The sequence below is a fragment of the Cynocephalus volans genome, chromosome 12 (assembly GCF_027409185.1).
Source record: "Cynocephalus volans isolate mCynVol1 chromosome 12, mCynVol1.pri, whole genome shotgun sequence".
Lineage (NCBI taxonomy): Eukaryota > Metazoa > Chordata > Mammalia > Dermoptera > Cynocephalidae > Cynocephalus > Cynocephalus volans.
In genome coordinates, this window is record NC_084471.1 from 19,260,618 (window position 1) to 19,280,454 (window position 19,837).

Here is a 19,837-nt window from a genome sequence, read left to right on the forward strand (position 1 = left end):
CAGTTGTGAGTGAGGCCCTGTGCCATGTATTCCAGGACACTGCAGGCCCCCTGGTCTGTCACCACGGCCATATGTAAATCTACCACTCTTAACTGTTGTCCTTGACTGCTCACAGTTGTCATCCACCCCCACCCCCCACCAGCTGGCAGGTGAGAGCAGTGCACTAGAGACCTGTCACCGAGGCAGGGGTCATTGGATTCAGACAGGTTGGATCACACATTTAACACCATGTCTTTAAGTGTCCAATTTGAATGAAAGGGATGATCAGGTTTAACTGCTCCTAAGAGCAGAGAGGATGCTGGCATGGCGTGGTGTGACGAGCACCAGTGTTGGTATTAGACGCCGTGGCTGGGCCGAGCCTCAGCCTCTTCATCTGTAAAACGGAGCTGATGATCACACCTACTTCATAAAGCTGTTCAAGGATTGAATGAGGTCATTCCTAGTATGCAGTAAGCACTCAAATGTTAGCTGTTGCCATTTTTTTGGAGATTATTGGGGCGGGAAACTCAATGCCTCACACATAGTTGCTCCGCAGTAAATATTGGATCAGATAAATGTATTTAATATCCCCCAAGTGGAGTATAATGAAGAGGAACTGCCAGCTGTTTTCTTGCTGGGATAGGTCTATAAACTTGTAGAGATAACAAGCTAAATGTTCCCTGTAGTTCTACTGGTATAAAAAATTCCATAAGGCCCTGGTATTATTTGCCAGGAACTAGATTTTCTTGTAAGCACCCCACAAAACAAGAATAACCTCCAGCTGAAGCAAAACCCAATCTGCTGAGAACCCCCAGGATTGTGGGGCATGTGCTGGGGAGCAAGGTGACCCTAGTGACTCTAACTTGATTTACAGCTGTTCAGCTCCATGGCTTAGAGAAATGATCTTCCAGTCTTCCAGTTCTTGGTGACAGACTAATTCTAGTTCCAGATATCAGGTTTTGGTTTTTTTTGTTTTTTTTTTAAATTTTATTGTGTCGATCGATATACATTGTGGCTGATTATTGTTGCCCATCACCAAAACCTCCCTCCCTCCTCCCTCTCCCCAATGTCCTTTCTGTTTGCTTGTCGTATCAACTTCAAGTAATTGTGGTTGTTATATCTTCTCCCCCCCCCCGTTTTGTGTGTGTGTGTGTGTGTGTGTGTGTGTGTGTGTGTGTGTGTGTGTGAATTTATATATTAATTTTTAGCTCCCACCAATAAGTGAGAACATGTGGTATTTCTCTTTCTGTACCTGACTTGTTTCACTTAATATACAGATATCAGGTTTAGAAACCAGAGTATGGCTGCAATAGGGGGAGGCGTATCCTGCCCACATATCTGGAGTTGGCCCTGGGACTGGCATCTCCCATGGGAGCAGAGTCCATAATTTCCCAGATCACTCAAGCTGAATTGTACCTCTGCTACTACTTTTTTCACCTGAATCATCTTCAAAGCAGTTTTGCTTTACTATAAAGAAACACTTATTTCTAAAATACCAATATCCCCTCCCCCCCCCCCAAAAAAAAGGCAGCAAGACTTGCAGGTGCCATTCATGCTTCCTAGTACTAACTTTTTAAAACCCAATTCATACAGCAAAACAGGGCTGGTCACCACCACCTGGGAGAGACTTTACTTCTTCACCCAAGGCGGGAATCTCATGTGTCAGCCCAGGGGGGCCGTGGCCGGAGGCTTGATCCAGGACCTGGACAACTGCTCGGTGATGGCGGTGGATTGTGAAGACCGGCGATACTGCTTCCAGATCACCACTCCTAATGGAAAATCGTAGGCCTCACGGGTTTTGTTTGGGAGGAGAACAAGTGTAGTGACTCCACCCCTGCCAAGGGCTTCCTGGCTCATGCCTACATGCCAGCCTTCCCTGGGAGAGGCCCAGTTCTGGGTATTGTTGACCTTTCAGGAGGATGATTTTATGTTCTCCTTAAACAAGCACATGTGACCCATGTGGGTGGGATTCAGGCTGCCTTAATTAAGGAGCCCTAGTAAGGATTTGTCTGTGGCTTTGGAGAACAGATGACCCATGTGTGTAAGACGATGACAGAAGTAGTTGTTTGTCAGCACAGATTCTCAGAGAGGGAGGGAGAGAAGTCCATGGCTACTCCTAGCCTGTGCCTAAGCAAGCATCTGTGTCGGTGCTGGGATGAGGAGAGGGGTAAGGAAGACCTGCCTGAGGAGTCCTTGTTTCCAGCTAAAGCAGGAGATGGGAACAGTCCGTGCAGCTGCAGCAGGATCACTTGTTACCATGCTGTTTCCACCTCAGGGGCCCAGAAGAGGCCATGCTTTAAAAATCGGCAGCCATGTAGTCCTTCGCATTAGATCCCATCCCAGTGGGAGCCCCTCTCACTTAGAGCAATGGATTTCAAACTGTGCTCCACAGAGTTCAGAGACCCCAGAAGTGCCTCAGGGTTCACCTGTCCAGGGAGGGAAGTGCCCTGTCCTTCAGCCAGCACTGCCCTATTTGTATTTGCTTTCTCTGCTGGGGCTCTAAGTTAAGATGTTATCTGAACAATAGAGTATTCCAGGTGCAGGTGGGGACAGTGTTGTGACAGTGTGAATCATCTTTTCTCCTGGGTCGGCACAGCAGCTTTAGACATCATCCTTCCTCCTTGGTGATGGAAAATGACCTAGGAATGAAGATTCTTGGATTCTAGTCATGGCCCCTTGCAATTCCTTAATTCCTCTGGGCGTCACTTTCCTCAGATATAAAATAAGATCTGTGTTCCTTCATCTGCTACAGATACAAGGAACAAAGGAACTAACAGGTGTGGAGTCCCTTTAAAGAGTTAAGGCCTTCACAAAGGTGGGGCAGTATTGTTGTTACCTTATTCCCTGGCCTTCCATGTGCAGATTTTCTTGTTCTGGAAAAGGAGTGGAGTGGCTGCTAAGTCCTTCTTTGGGTGCGGCTGGCAGAGTGGCAGGGCCAGAGTCCTGGTTGCCTTGGATCATCCTAAAAGGTGGTCAACAAGATGGTCCTCACTATGGAATCACAGATTTGCGTTAGAAGATCTGAGTCCAACCTTCTCATTTTTATAGATGAGAAAGCTGAGGCCAAGGGAAAGGAAGTGTTTCTTTGTCCAGGACCATGTCCTGAATTAGCAGCAAAGCCAGACCCAGGACCCCATTTTCTTTCCTTCCTATCATCTGCCTTCCTGGCCCTTTCCCTTTGGCAGCCAAGCTGACTTCAGTTTATGTAGAATAATCCTCAGATACTGAGATCTGGGAAGCATTGATTTAGATACATTTTGTTTCAGGGGAATAACCCTCCAGGCAGAGAGCAGAAAGGAAAATGAAGAGGTACAGATTTTGTATGTTTCACCTCTTTCCTAGTGTTGTGGGTGACTTTGGGATTCAGTGTTCTTTTTAAATGTTCTCTACAGTGGATATGTGCAATAAACAACATCTCCAGACAGATCTACCTGACTGACAACCCAGAGGTAATTAACAGCTGCTTGCCTGTCAGCCCTTTTCTCAACCTGAAAGGTAAGCGCCCACTTCCTGGGACTGACTGTGTCTTCCTGTGGATTTTTAGGCAGTCGCAATCAAGTTGAATCAGACGGCTCTCCAAGCAGTGACTCCCATTACAAGTTTTGGAAAAAAACAAGAAAGCTCGTGCCCCAGGTAACTAAAGGACAAAGGAAAACTAGCTTTTGTGGAGCCAAACCATGTATTAGTAATTTAACACAAGTTACTTAATTCCAAAAGCACCAAGGGATGTTGCTCAGCCCTGGCTAACAGAAGCAGTAACTATGACTGAGAAAGGTTAGGTATTTTGGCCGCATGCACACGGCAGATGAGTGGCAGAGCCAGGATTCAGACATGTCTGATTTCCACAACCCTGCCCTTCCCACTGGACGATGCTGCTGCAGTCTGAGCAAATAGGTGTGCATGGAAGGTCCTGCTAGTCAGGAGTTCCCTCCACATTTTCTAGCAGCATCCCAAGTAACATAACCAAAACAAACTTTTTATTAAATAAAGAACAAAGTCATCTCTTATGTGTCTGTGTTACTGCCCAGGCCTTATCTATACATATATACTGATAATTTCATATGTACATTTATTTTGCATTTTTACATATTTTTTTAATATTTCTTCATTTTTCATAGTTCCTTTCAATAACTACACACTATTTCATCATTTATTATTATTATTATTGAATAACTAATAGGCTACCTTCCTTTGTTTGCTGTTATTTATAGTGAACATTTTCATGCATATAGCTTTTCTCATTTCAAATACTGCTTTAGGATTTATTCATGGAATCCCACCTTTTATCTTAATAGGAATTTCCATTTGGTTAAATAGCAGAGGGCTTTATTATTTGTCATGCCAATGAAAACTTGGCATCAAATGGTAAATTAAAATTATGATTATATTTGTTGTCCACCTTTTAATGGCATGGTAAAAAGAACCCCATTAAAGTTTTTACAAATGTCATCTAATGACCCCAGAAGGAAGTCATTAGAAAGCTCAGAGTGGTTAGGTAACTTCCCAGGGTCATGTGCAGGTGGCGCTTACACACTTGGCATTGGGCACATGAAAAGGAATGATAGAAGGTAAGGACAGAAAATAGGTTTGAGTGTGAATGTGAAAGACTTGGGTGCCCTGCTTAGGAGTTACAGGCAGCGGAGCAGAACTGAAGGTTTTGAGAAAAGTGACAGAACCAGGTTTAGAAAAACTGTTCTGCAGCACTATATAAGGATAAATTCGATAGGGTCAGAGGGGAGAAGGGGAGGGTAGAAAGACCCAACGGGATGTTGCTGTAGCAGCAGCTATGACATAGAACACGAGAGAACCTGAACGAAGGTAATAAAAATGGGAAAGAGGCGACACATTTCAGGACTGTAAAAGGATTTAACAGTTTATACAGGTGGCATGCTTATTAAGTGCAGCACTGAGGAAAGCACTCCCTGAAAGGAAATGGACATAAAGATTCAGTCAGTGAGGGTTAGTCCATTAGCCTTTTCCTGGGTAAATGTATCTGTCTTCTCTCTGTCAGGTTACAAAAATGTTTGATGGGCACAGTGGAGCAAATACTAGACATGGGATAGGAGACATGGGTTCTACTGACAGCTCTTCCTTGTACACAGCTAGATATCCTTGAGTAAGTCAGTCAGTTCTCCAGGCCTTTGTTTCCTCAACTTTGTGACATAAGGAATCAAGAAACCAGGTGACCTCCAAAGTCCCTTCCAGCTCTAATATGCCTTCTTTCCAGGGTACTGATGTATATAGTTCAACTAATGTTAGTAATTATAAGGTGTGATTGGTTTTCTAAAAAGACAATTTGTAGCTCAGATTTAATTATTCAGTTATTTCTCTCCCCTGTTCTACAATAAGTAAATCACATTCTTAAACAGAAAGGACCCCACAAAAGGGACACACAAAAACCCATGGGGAAAAATGTGACTAGCCAACCAAATGAATTAATCCAGAGATTGGAAGGGTGACAGATGTGGCTGCCAGATGTCCCAACAGTTGTGGGGGGAGGGGTCCCATCTCTCCTAGAGTCAGTTCATTAAGAACAATGTTTTGATGACAGTGGAGGAAAGAAGCAAATTATATTTTTGCCATTTACTTATAAACAAATATCATGTGTGGCCTTCCCTCATTCTGCAGTTGTTATATATCTACTATTCATTAATTTGTCCAGCTAATCACAAATATTTGAGTATCCACTGTGTGCCCAGGTCTGGCCTAGGTAATGAAACTTATGGACTAATGAAGGAAGACAGGCTAAAGGTCAACAAATACTTAAAATGGGGAGAACCCTATGATATTAATTACAAGGGTACTGTCATAAAGAGGAGACCTATGTAGGGCCTGGCTGTGGAGATAATATTTAAACTGAGAAGTAAAAGGTAGGAAGTAGCCACTCTTGCAAAGAAACAATATTGGTGTTTCTAACCACATTCTATTCAGTATGATCATTTGTCAAATGGCTATTGAAAAGTTTCATAGAGTACATTCAGTTATTGACATGTTTGAGAAACAAGAAAATATTGGCATATAAAATATCAAATGAACAGAAAGATAATTCAGAGCTTTTTATGGTCCAAACAGTGTAAGAAATCATAACACTTTTATATTCTTTGTCCTTCAAAGGAGTTTACACTCTAGCTGGGGAGAAAAATATTTCAAAAATGTGAAAAGTAAAATTACAGCATTCTGACACTGGAAGAGAAGAAACACGTTGGTACACAATTAATCACTGTGCAAACGGCACACTGTTTTTAGGGGCCACCATCTCAGTAGCGGTGGGCACAGTGCTAAGCACAGGAGGCGCACACGGGTCCGAGACTGTCCCTGTGATGTGCTGAGAAGAATCACAGTTCAGAGGAGGGAGAGAGGTTCAGGCTAGCCCAGTGGATGAGTAGGAATTTGTGCTGGTGTTTGCAGTACAGTTGGGTGAGCAGTGGAATTGGGATAGAGACAGAAATGAGGAAAAGTATATGGTTGTGTGGTGTAGCTCTGGCCTTTGGAAAATCAGAGCCAGATTGTGATTAAATGCCAGGCCAAGATGTTTTGTTCATTCAGCTAACATTTTTGAGTGCCTACTATGTGTCAAGTAATAAATATGACTTAGCTATATCCCTGACCCTCAAAAACCTATCTCACAGGAAGAAAGAAACCAACAGATTAGTATCTATGTAAAAAGTAGCCTCACACACAGTACACGATGCTGTGCAGCAGAGAGAACCGGAGGTAGTGGGAAGATTTGAAGGTTTTTATTCAAGGATATGAATGAAATGTTAGGAAGACTTATTTGTAGAGTGGATTGAGGGATCGATTGAAATCTTCTCCCTGTATTTCTATTTGTAAAAGCCACATCAGCATTAAATAAGTTTTCACTTGATTGTAAAGGCATAAGCTTAAAAGAGATTTTTTTTCCCTTCTATTTTATATTCCAGCCAGAATCTGAAAAATTCAGAGATGGAAAATGACAAGATTGTTCCCAAAGCAACAGTCAGTGCTTCGGAAGCAGAACAACTGATTGCACCTGGAACACCGATTCAGTTTGACATTGTACTTCCTGCCACAGAATTCCTTGATCAGAACAGAGGCAGCAGGTATGGGCTAATGGAGGTTTTCTCTTGGAGAAATGAAAATAAAATTTGACATCTTTCGTGTCCCCACCCACCACCAAAGACTGTTGCCATTCTGACTTAGAGTTCAAGTGTTAAGTGTCCTTTTACCTGAAGCTGTCATTACTGTTTAACTCTGGCTGTTCCCCTAGGCGTATCAACCCTTTTGGTGAAACCGAAGATGCGTCATTTCCAGAAGCAGAAGGTAAGTGGCTAGTTTGGTGTGCTTATTCTTTCCTCTGCGCAGAATGACAAGGGCCATTGAAGTAAGATGTGAAATCATGTTCTAGAGAGCTGTGATTTGGAATATGAATTGAAATTATGATTTGTTATTCTCTGTGAAAATTTAGTAGGACATGTGCAGAGAGGGAGGGTCTTGGGTAAAAACTGAGGGTGCTGGAAAAACTTTTCTCCAGCTGTTCCACCATTAGCCACACGCATACCCTTTCAGCATAGAAATGTTGCCAGATCTAAACCTGGTATCACATTCCTACAAACCAAATTCAAAAAGGATAAAATGGTCATGTTAAGATGCAGTCTTATTGAATCAAATATTATGCTATTTCATTTTAGAAAACCAAAAGCCACAAATAACTCATTCTTGAGTTTGAAGATACCATGAATACTTAAGTTGTTTAAATTCAGGTATTTGTTGTTTAATTTACACTCAATTCTTATAATGTACTTAAGAACATATTCAAACACGGTACCCCACAGATATATGCAGTCAATTATGTTTCAATTTTTTAAAAAATTTAAAAAAGGACATACCCAATGGAGCTGAACATAGTCTACTACTCAGTTGCACAGACTTAGCATTCCCAGCCAAGGCAATTTAGTAACTGGGAGTGCTAGCAAGACCTCATGTTAACACAGCTTCATGACTAGAGCCTGAGAATGTCATCAGAATGAAACTACACTCAAATTTAAATGTAGGACTTGAGAATTGGCATTCTTTATAGCCTTAGGCAAAAAAAAAAAAAAAGTGTTTTTTAATGATATTGATAGGCTGTGCCTCAAATCTCTCTTTACTTGTATCTAGCTGACTCTTTAAACAGTCCATAGTTTGTAAACAATCCATACAAAAAACTTTCAAACTTGTAAACGGTGCACACAAAAAAACTATCTTCATAGGGGAGCGACCATTTATAACATTGTATCAGTTTATATTTTCCTAATAAATTTTTTAACCCTGAAGTTATTTTTAGGGGCTTGGGGGTCAGCGGGGGCACTTCTTGGTTTTAAATAATTGGTAAGGGAATTATTGTTCTTACAGAAAAAAACTGATGATCTTTTTAAACATTCTTTAGGATTTTCCAGTTATGGTTACTTTTGTTCAGTTTTGTCGGGTTATGTGCTTTTATCAAGATGAGAGAACTGGCAGTTCATTACAATCAATAAGCAAATTACTGTAGCTTGAGCTCTCCATTAGTTTATGAAATATCATCACTGCTATGATGACTTAGTAATAAATATATATGCATTAAATGAGACCCAACATCAAGCCTTTTTTCCTGCAAATAAATTTTCTTCTATAGGAGGACTTTATCAATGGGCCAAAGTAATGACTTTTCTGTTATCTAATGGAAAAGCTCTTATTTTCAGAGAAAAGGTAAAAGGTCACCACATATAATCACCTAGAGTTTCAGTGCTAGAAAGATGTTCATTTTATAGATGAAGAAAAAAGATTGTTTTGTCTAATGAAGTAGTCCCAAATAAGCTGACAAAATGTAGACAATAAAAGATTCAGAGCTTTGGCAATATTGGGTTTATATAAGCAGTATTGAGAAATTTTGGTAGAAAGTCTTTCTATAGAAAGCAGGCAAAACCTGAGATCTCCAGCCTGTTCCCAGACCAGCACCCCTGACACTGGTATGCACATCAGCCACAGGCAGGAAGGAAATGTGATCCTGGGTGGAACATGCTCTCTTGCAGATTCCCTTTTGCAACAGATGTTTATAGTTCGGTTTTTGGGATCAATGGCAGTTAAAACAGACAGCACCGCTGAAGTGATTTATGAAGCGATGAGACAAGTGCTGGCTGCGCGGGCTATTCATAACATCTTCCGTACGACAGAGTCCCATCTCATGGTCACCAGTCAAACTCTGAGGTATTTTCAGACTTTCTTATGGCTTCATCTAATTCCCCTTAAGGCATATTAGCCCATCTGGCACGTTAGTGCTAGAATGTTTGCTGGATTGGATTAAATGAAGATACTACTTGTTTTTGCCCCTAACCCTTATTTTACTTTTCAATTTTATAAGGTGTATAGGATAGAAGATGCTCCCTTAAAGACAAGAACTGATATCTTTAAAAATTCAGTGGCAAGTGAATACTATTGTTTATAATGATGCCATCACTCTAGAGTTATTCTGTTATATCTCAGAGCTGGCAAATGGAAGGTTTTTGGGTTTTTTTCTGAGAGTACTATTTATAAAAATTAACAATAATGAAAAAACATGAATCTGCCTGAAATAACTGGACAACCGCAAGGAAAATATGATTGACATTTTTGTTTAGAGGGCCAAAACAAAGAGGCCAAGCAACGTTAACTGCGTGATTTGGGGTTTCAGGTGCTAAGATCTACAGTAATGATAGACAGTGAGTCACTGTGATGTGACAGTCAACAGCACAGGCTCTGTTAGGAGTTGCACTGTCCAATACGTATTCTCAGCCACATACAGCACTTGTAACATAACCAGTCTGAAGTGAGAGGTGTTTTCAGTGTTAAATACATACTGAATTTTTGAGATATCATAACCCCTCCCCAAATAAGAATGTAAAATACCTCTTTAATAATTTTTTAGGTTAACTATATTTCTACTTGGTAATATGTTAGATATCCTGGATTAAACAGAATAAATTAATTTCACCGGTTTCTTTTCATTTTTCTAATGTGGTTGTCAGAGAAATTTAAATTATGTATAAGGCTCGCAATGTATTTCTGTGGGACAGCACTGCTTTAGAACCAAGATGTCCAGGTTTATTCCAGGCTTTGGCATTTCTTAGTTATATGACCTTGGGCAAGTTATTCAACCTCTATATCTCAGTTTTTTCAGCTATAAAAATGAAAGTAACCCTATCCACACCCCATAGTGTTGTCATGAGGAATAAATGAGTTTATACAGGTTGAGTATCCCTTATCCAAAATGCTTGGAACAAGAAGTGTTTCAGATTTTGGATTTTTTTGGATTTTAAAATATTTGCATATACATAATGAGATATTTGGGGGATGGGACCCAAGTCTATTGTAAATGATGGACGCTAGAAAAGTCTTTTTTTCCTGTGGAGAACACTGAGTTGTGTTGCATGCCTACATTTTGACTGTGATCCATCACACGATATCAGGTGTGGAACTACTTGAGGTTTTAGATTTTGGGGCATTTCAGGTTTCAGAGTTTTGAATAAGGGGAGCTCAACCTGTTTATGTAAAACAATTACAGCTGACTGGCACATGGAAAGTGTTCAATAAATGTTAGCTTCAAAAAAGGTAACTAGGACTTTGGCAAAACCAGAACATAGTTTCTTCTATTTATTAAATCCGTCATTTGTTATTAACCTTATCTGAGAATTAGGTTCTTATGAATAAAACCTTATATTTATTTAAGTCTTTTCTCTAAATATGCCCTGGACCTTTTACAGAAATTGGCCCTTTGTTCTTGTAGTCCAAATGGTCATGGAATAATTTCCACCAAAAAGATCAAAGGAAATATATGTAAAAGTACTGTAAAAATTCACAGTGCATTTCAAAGAACACTATCGAAAAAAGTGAAAAGACAACCCGCAGGAGGGGAAGAAGTATTTGCAAGTCATATTAGACATAAGAATTTAGTACTCAGAATATATAAAGAACTCTTGCAACTTAACAAAAAGACAACCCAAATAAAAAATGGACAAAGGACTTGAAATAGACATTTCTCCAAAGATATACAAATGGCTGTCATTAGTCATTAGGGAAATGCAAATCAAATCCACAGGGAAATACACTACACACCCGCTAGGATGGCTACAATTAAACTTTTTTTAAAAAGGAAAATAAGTGTTAGCAAGGATGTGAAGAAATTGGAACCCATTGTTTTTTTTTTTTTTTTTTTTTTTTTTTTTTTTTTTTTTAAAGATGACTGGTAAGGGGATCCTAACCCTTGACTTGGTGTTGTCAGCACCACGCTCTCCCAACTGAGCTAACCGGCCGTCCCTATATGGGATCCGAACCCGTGGCCTTGGTGTTATCAGCACCACACTCTCCCAACTGAGCCACGGGCCAGCCCAGGAACCCATTGCTGGTGGGAATGTAAAATGGTTCAGCTGTTATAAAAAATAGTTTGGCAGTTCCCCCATAAGTTAAACATAGTATTATTATAGAATTCTACTCCTAGGTAGATACCCCAAGAATTAAAAACTAGGTGTTCATATAAAAACTTGTACATGAATGTTCATAGCAGTCCTTTTCACAACAGCCGAAAGGTGGAATCAATCCAGATGTCCATCAACAAATGAATGGATAAACAAAATGGAGATAGAGATATATACATATATGTACATTCATACACATACACACATATATAATGGAATATTACTCAACCTTAAAAAGGAATGAAGTAGGGCCGAGCCCGTGGCGCACTTGGTAGAGTGCGGCGCTGGGAGCGCTGCGACGCTCCCGCGGCGGGTTCGGATCCTATATAGAACTGGCCGGTGCACTCACTGGCTGAGTGCCGGTCATGAAAAGGACAAAAAAAAAAAAAAAAAAAAGGAATGAAGTATTAATACATGCTTCAATGTGGATGAATGTTGAAAATATTGTGCTAAGTGAAAGAAGCCAGAGATAACAGCCACATATTGTGTGGCTGCATGTGTAAGAAATAGCCAGAATAGGCAAATCTACAGAGACAGAAGGCAGATTAGAGGTTGCCAGAGGCTGGGAGGAAGGAGAAATGAGGAGTGACTTTCATGGGAACAGAATTTCCTCTGGATGATGAAAATGTTCCAGAACTAGATAGTGGAAATGATTGCATGAAATTATGAATGTACTAATTGTCAATAATGGTAAATTTTATGTTAGGTGTATTTTACCACAGTGAACACACACACACACCACACCCCCCCAGTGAAAACACACACGCACGCACGCCCGCCCGCCCGCCCGCCCATAGTGGAATTCATAAGTTCTGAGACAATTTAGAGGTCACACAGAATCAGAAGATCTTAAGAGACAAATCCAGGTTACCTGATTTAGACAGCAAACTTTTGAAAATTACAAAATAAGCATGTTTTCAGTTTTATTTACAGAGAAATTTTACAAAATACTTATGTAAAGAAAGTTTTTTCAGCTTGGGAGAAATTGTTTATGATCTGTGTTTTAAAAAATGTATTAAATTCTATCCACTAATTGGGATATAAATAAAAGTAACATCTGTTAAGCTTTATTGTTTACTTAAAATTCTATACACATTTTCTAATCGTCACAGCCACTTCTCAAAAGTGGGGATTCTAATTGCAGTTTTAAAGATGAAGCAGTTGAAAGAAGTCCAGGTGAATTGCGTAAGATTGTGTGAGGGGCTAGGTTGGAATTCAATCTTGAGCCCTCTGATTATAAATCCTGTGCTTTCATAAGTATTAACTGCATGTATTTTAAACTGTAACCTTTTTGGGGAGCTAACAGCACTATTGAGATATAATTCACATACCATGTAAGTCACCCATTTAGAGTGTACAATTCAATGCTTTTTAGTATATTCAGAATTGTACAGCCATCACCATTGTCAATTTTACATTTTCATCACCCCAAAAAGCATGCCCATTAGCAGTCACTCTCTTTCCCCTGCCACAACCCACCCAGCCCTAGGCAACCACTAACCCACCAATCTTGCAGTCTCTATAGATTTGCCTATTCTGTACATTTCATATAAATGGAATTATAACCATTTTTTTTACAGATTTCTGCTTTCACTTATTAAATTTAAAGCAATTCAATAATTTAAATACATAGTACCATATGTTAATTATTCTAACACAAGAAGTATATAGTACAAATTTATCTACAGAATCTAAGATAGCAATAAATTCCCTAATGCAGTTTATTTTCCAAGATACATCAACCTGATTATTAGATGATGCTTAAAATATTGTTAAAGAATATATTCTGGAATACCTTCCTAAAGTTAAACATTATTCCTCTTATACCCCACCTGATATTAGCATAGTTTTGTCAAAATCCCTTCACTATTCTCTCACTCCTACCCCCCCTCCGTTTTTTTAGTGTTATATGTAGAATAAGTTGATACGGCACTTCAGGGGAATTAAAGTAGTCAGTGAATGTTTCTTGAGAAGGAGGCTGTAAAGAATATGATTCATCCATATTATATAGCAGAACTGTTAAGAATTATAATGCTGCCTTTTTGGGAAAGCACTAAGATACTGTGAAAATACTGTGAAATTAGTTCTATTTGCTATAATCTTTCATTATAGATACTCTGAACTTTAACTACACAGGTTCAACAAAGGCAGAAACCACAACACATGTTCACATGGAACTGCTCTTGGACAAGCCTTATTTTTTCATGGGGGGGGGGTGTGTGTGATTTCATTCTGAACTTCTACAAGCTCTTCTAAGAATGTAAGTTTATCCAACTTTTGTGTTATAATGAATCTCTTAAAATTTCAGGTTAATAGATCCTCAGACTCAAGTATCAAGGGCCAATGTAAGTACCTCATACATATTAATGATTACACCTTAATTCACCTTTGTATCCACCTCAAACACAACCTAGGTACTTAATATTAGCCAAATTAAATGAATATCACTAATAGTATACTTTTTTCCATGACTTTTCCATAGAGAATATAACCTTGTCTGTCTTCTAATTACAGCTGTCATGAGATATTCAATCTGTTCCTTTTCTCCTGCCCCCAGTTTGAACTTACCAGTGTCACACAGTTTGCTGCTCATCAAGAAAACAAGAGACTGGTTGGCTTTGTCATCCGCATTCCTGAATCCACAGGAGAGGAGTCTCTGAGCACTTACATTTTTGAAAGCAACTCAGAAGGCGAAAAGGTCTTGGTTTTTTTTCATACTAAGGTTCCACAATATCTCAGTCCAAACAAGTCCATTTTTAAAGGGGTTTTTTGCATTATCCCCATGGATGTTTATTTGATTATTCTGCATGTCTCCATCCAGGAGTTCAAGATAAGACCTCCTAGGACAGCCCCACCAAAAGAAAACTAACCAGATTAAAATTTACCTGTGGAAAAATACTATCAACCAAAACAGAATGAATGAATGAAGAACTTTAATGGCAAGACATAATTGTTCAGTAGGATATCAGGAAATGTTAAAAATAGTTTCCCCTACATTTGTTCTTTAAAAAAAAAAAAAAAAAATTTAAAGCAAATGTTACAATGGAGAATAGTCTCAGAGAGCAAACGAAGGAAGAAGACACCAGGAAAAAGCACATCTAAGCTGTTCTTTTTAGTATTAGTATGAAAACTTTGTAGATTCATCAAAATCAGTCCTTTCAGTGTCTGTTTGCCATTGTGTTTATGAACACACAGTGGCTAAATATGGTTGAGAGAGAGGGGAAAGAAATATCCTATATTAAGAGTTTTAGGGGCTGGCCAGCTAGCTCAGTTGGTTAGAAAACAGCCCTAGAACACCGAGATCACAGGTTCAGATACCCATACAGGTCATCCACCCAAAAACAAAAACAAACACACACACACAAAAAAGAATTTTAAACACTGGAATAACTTAGGTTTTTATTTACCTGCAATATTTTTTGTAAGGCATAAATTGGCAACAGGTGAGGACAGTTGAATACTCCAAGCTCCATGTGATGGGTCTCCTGAAGCCAGGTCCTGTGTTCCCATGAGGATGTGAACAGACCACAGTGACCTCACTGTACTACCACATCAAAGTTTGTGTAATTTTTATCCTTATCTACCTTTCCCAAACACTACTTTTCTTGTCTTTTGCAGATATGTTATGCTATTAATTTGGGAAAAGAAATAATTGAGGTTCAGAAGGTAAGGTGCATTTTAGTGCTGGTTTAACAACTACTCAAATGACATCTGTGTATATATATACTAAGATTTCTATCAAAAAGAAAAGTGGTCACTAGACAGTGTGGCCAAGTTTGGGATGCCTGTTAAGCATTCTAACCATCAGACATTTTTGGTCAGCTGGTTTCATGTTCATGGGTAACACGCGGACTTCTTAACACCACTGCTGCAGCTCCTGCTTTATCAGTTTTCTTGCTTGCATACTAGTTGGCTAGATTTCCTTTCATACTGAGGGGTGAGATACAAACTTAAGCACCCACTGTGTGCTCTAAGGCATTGCTTCTCAGAGGATAGTCACAGGCCCAGCAGCATTGACAGACGTCACCTTGGAGCTTATTAGAAATGAAGACTCTGAGACCTCCCTGTCTTTTACAGGGAGGTCTCAGAGTCTTACAAGCTTACAATCTCACTCATCCAACAAATTTTTGAGAGCCTAGTTTGTATATAAGAAAAACCCTGAAATTATAGTAGTGAACAAGATAGATATGGTCCCTGCCCCCAGGGGGCTTCCAGTTCAGCACTGTCTAGTAGAATTTCTGCAGTAATGGAAATGATCTATATCTGCACTATTTAATATGCAGACTGAATGTGGCTAAGGAACAGGATTTTTAAATTTTATTTTAATTAAAATTTAAATATTCGTGCAGTTCAGTCTATTGGGGGAGGCAGGAAGACCAAAGATAAGACCAACATACATGAAATAATGACAAGTACTGCAAATTATTTAAAGAGGTCAGCAACCTTTTTATATAAATAAGGGCCTTTACCTTTTAGGCTTACTGTCTCTGTCACAACTATTCAACTCTGCTGTAACACATAAGCAGCCACAGACAGTATGTAAGTGAGTGGGCATGGCTATGTTCTGGTAAAACTTTCTTTACAAAAACAAGTGGTGAGCCTAAATGGCCAGTTATTTATTTATTTATTTATTTTTTATTTTATTTTGTCGATATACATTGTGGCTGATTATTGCTCCCCATCACCAAAACCTCCCTCCCTTCTCCCTCCCCCCTGCCCCCCACCAATGTCCTTTCTGTTTGCTTGTCGTATCAACTTCAAGTAATTGTGATTGTTATTGTTATATCTTCTCTCTCCCCCTCCCCTCCCCCAGTTAGCCAACTCCTGGTATAGATTAAAAGAGAGAAAAGAAGAGGTTTTAAAGATATAGAAGACAAAGGTTTTGGGAAGGAAGTTCATCTATGGACTGTCTTTGGGAAAATGATTATGAATTAGCTATGTAAATGACATTTTGGTTGAGAGGAAAAGCTTAAGTCTGGATTCTAGAAGAAGTAATGCACTTGAGTTTGTTCAAAGCAGCAAGGAGACCCAGTGGAAGGTACACATAGTCAAGAGTTAGCAGGAATGAGGCTAGAAAGGCAAGCCAAGGGTGTTTAAGTGCATCTTAAGCTTTTTCTTTTTTCCCTCTTAAACTCTTGTAACTTCAGGATCCAGAAGCATTGGCTCAATTAATGCAATCCATACCACTAACCAATGATGGAAAATACATATTGTTAAATGATCAACCAGATGACAATGATGAAAGTCCAAATGAAAACAGAGGTGCAGAATCTGAAGCATAATTCACTTGTGCTGTGGGGGAAGAGCACACAGGAAGGAGAGCTACCTCCTTAAGGGTCTTCAACTTCTCTAATACACAGGCACACTGACCTGATTTCAGAATGCCAACGATCGTTTGTGGAATGTACTCTCAATGCCTTGGTACTGAGACTTGGGAGGGAAACAGTAAGAAATGGTTGACCCATGTTCCTACTCATCTACAAATGTTATTTTAGGTGCTTTGTGGTAAGTCCTTTTCTTAGATTACATTGTTCAGTGCTCAGAGTGAAAGTTATGAAAAAATGCACTGTTCATTTGAATTTCATCTCTTTTCAGTTTCCAGTATCCTTTTTAAAAAATGGTAAAAGCCTAGATTTACAATTTGATAAACACTAAATATTTCCTATTAATATAATCTATTTTTGTATTTTACTTAATAAGCTTTAAGTGCCTATCATTCTGAAAATTATGTATTTATAATCCAGCTTGTCTCATAATTGGACCTAATAGCGTTCTGCTTTGAGGCCCAAGCACTAGTAGAGATGCAGGTCTAGTTTTGATAATTGTTCCAGACATCATGCAATGAAAAGACTAGCAGATGAGTTCCACAAGAGACATTTAATTTTACAGTAGCACCTTACTGAACCAGCATTCAGAACTTTCAAGTTCCTCCTAAATACGATTGTTTTTAGTGGTGTATCACTGTGAACAGGGTGCCAGCTCTACCAGTTCCTGTTTCTTCTGAGCCAGACCCTCAAGGAAGGGACCGATTGATTTTAAAACTCACTTGAAGCACAGCTGGTCATGGGGCTTAGTATAAAGTTCCTATTTCCACCCTGATCCTTCCAGTTCCTAGAATCCCAGCCCACTCTCCCTTCCCTCCCATACCTATGAAATAAGTATAATGATCTTGAATTGAAACAGTGTGTTTAACTGTAACCAAGTTCAACAGACTATCATTATCTTTGTAATAAATTAACATAGCAATAAAAATTGTTTCTTTCTTTGGCTTGTTGTGGCTATTTTTCTAAAACATCCCTGGAAGAAAACTAGTCAGTTTGGTAACTTTGTTAATTTTCAAAAACTAGGGCATAATGATATCACAACAAAGGGAATATATTTAAAAAACCCAAAACCAAAAAACCTCTATTAAACATGAATAATGTGACCTATTACCAAATTTTTTAAAGGTGTTGCTTTCAAAATGGAGGATTAATTAAAAAAACTTCTGCAACCCCAAATTAGGTTAACTTCAGAGGGTCCATCTGAAGAATCCACTCCTATCATGACAACATCAGAGACATAGTGAGCTGGTTAAGCCAGTATGAGATTATCTGCATAAAATCATTAGTTGTGTTCACTAACGCCTTACAAATTTGTATTATGTAACTTTATTAGATCCATAGGTTCTCTGACAGTCTGCAAGACCCAGTCCCCTGAATTTTTTTTTCCCTCTTAGACTTTTTCAGGCATGGCGGGAGAATCTCAAATCCTGAACAAGTATAAGGTTGGAAACTAAAGCACTACTACGACTGTGTGGCTTAAATAAAATACAAAGCATGCAAATCATATGGAAAACATATTTCAGTACATTAAAACTACATAAAAAACACCATGAAAAGAATGTAAATATACAATTAACTGAGCAAAGATACTAGGAAGTACACAAGAACAAAAAATTACCCAGAATATTTTAAATAATCCTGTATTTAGATAAATTGAAAAAAAAAAAAGGCATGGATACGTCTTTCATAGATTAAAAAATACAAAGGGCTGAAAAAAAAATGCTCAATCTCATATAGTAATCAGGAAGTGCAAATTAAAACCAGACAGACATTTTATATTCAGCAGGTTGCAAAAATTCAGCTAGTAGTTGGAGTGGAGCAAAGGGGAACCTCATTCACTACTGGGGTGAGAGAACAGTTTGGCTTTCTACTGAGTGAACATAAAAGTGCACCTGCCCTACCACCTAGAAGTTTCCCTTGTCTCCAGTGACATGTACAATAATGATTACAGCAGCACTGCTCATAATATCCCAAATGTTATCAACAGAATAGATAAAATATCTGTACATGTAACAGTGAAACTAAACTACGGCCATATGCATCAATATGGAAGAATTTCAAAAATATGAAGTCATGGGCCAAGCCCATGGCGCACTCGGGAGAGTGCGGTGCTGAGAGCGCAGGTGGCGACACTCCCCGCCGCGGGTTCGGATCCTATATAGGACTGGCCAGTGCACTCACAGGCTGAGTGCCGGCCACGAAAAAGACAAAAAAAAAAAAAAAAAAAATATGAAGTCATAAAAGCATACAATAAGATTCCATTTATAATAAGTTAAACATGCAAAACATCACCATATTATTTAGGAAAATACAGATAGGTTGTAAAACTAGAGAAAAGCAAAGGACTGGTTACCACCAAACCCCCACATGGTGGTTTCCTCTGGGGGGAGAAACAGCAGGAACTTCTAAGGTGGTGTGAGTAATAGGCTCTTAACCTACGTGGTGGCTTCAAGTGCTTTATTTTCATTCTTTAAATAATACATATAATATATACTCTTGCATGCACTGTATATTTTAAAATAATTTTTAAATTTAGAAATAGTGACTTGTGCTTTATCTCAACTTACTCTGAAATGTGAATTAATGCAGTCTGAAAAATTAGTAGTGTCATGTAAGAGAAAGTTTGGAGGGTAGGAAATGGACCTTCTTAGAAGGCAGTTATCCTCACCAGCTTCCATTTCCCCATGTTGGCTTAGCCATTACATACCCACCTTCTTTAGGGAAGAGCAGGGCCTTCCTTATATTGTCTACACCTAACTGAGCCACTTAACAAGGAATAGTTAAGAGACCCACTCAAGTCAAATACAGACTGTTTATCTTCAAACTTTCCACCTAAGAGAGTAATAATAACAGCTAAGACTTCTAAGTCAACTGCATTTCTACCTATGAGACTAAAAATAAGGTGTACATAATAGCTAATATTTACAGTAATATATAATAGCTAATATATATAGTAATTACTGTTTCCTAAGATGTAAAATGCTTTAAACAAAATAATTTAATCCTCAAACAACCTATGAGCTACATACTATTATCATCCCACCTTATGCCTGAGGAAATGAAGCACACAGAGGTTAAGTTAACCTG

General features: G+C 38.9%; 1 protein-coding gene across 4 annotated transcripts in view; it reads left to right on the plus strand.

The window, feature by feature from the left end:
- The window catches only part of APPL2 (adaptor protein, phosphotyrosine interacting with PH domain and leucine zipper 2), a 53,800-nt gene extending 36,107 nt beyond the window's left edge, over positions 1–17,693 (plus strand). For 2 of the 4 annotated variants that reach the window (XM_063074780.1, XM_063074783.1), the window contains exons 11-21: positions 1,573–1,761; positions 3,246–3,288; positions 3,372–3,428; positions 3,524–3,612; positions 6,900–7,058; positions 7,226–7,278; positions 9,009–9,183; positions 13,735–13,771; positions 13,984–14,124; positions 15,045–15,092; positions 16,574–17,693. In XM_063074780.1, the coding sequence (XP_062930850.1) occupies positions 1,573–1,761; positions 3,246–3,288; positions 3,372–3,428; positions 3,524–3,612; positions 6,900–7,058; positions 7,226–7,278; positions 9,009–9,183; positions 13,735–13,771; positions 13,984–14,124; positions 15,045–15,092; positions 16,574–16,708 (1,126 nt within the window). In that variant the 3' untranslated portion in view covers positions 16,709–17,693. The other 2 variants (XM_063074782.1, XM_063074781.1) reach the window with 2 other exon arrangements.
- Positions 17,694–19,837: the final 2,144 nt, after the last annotated feature.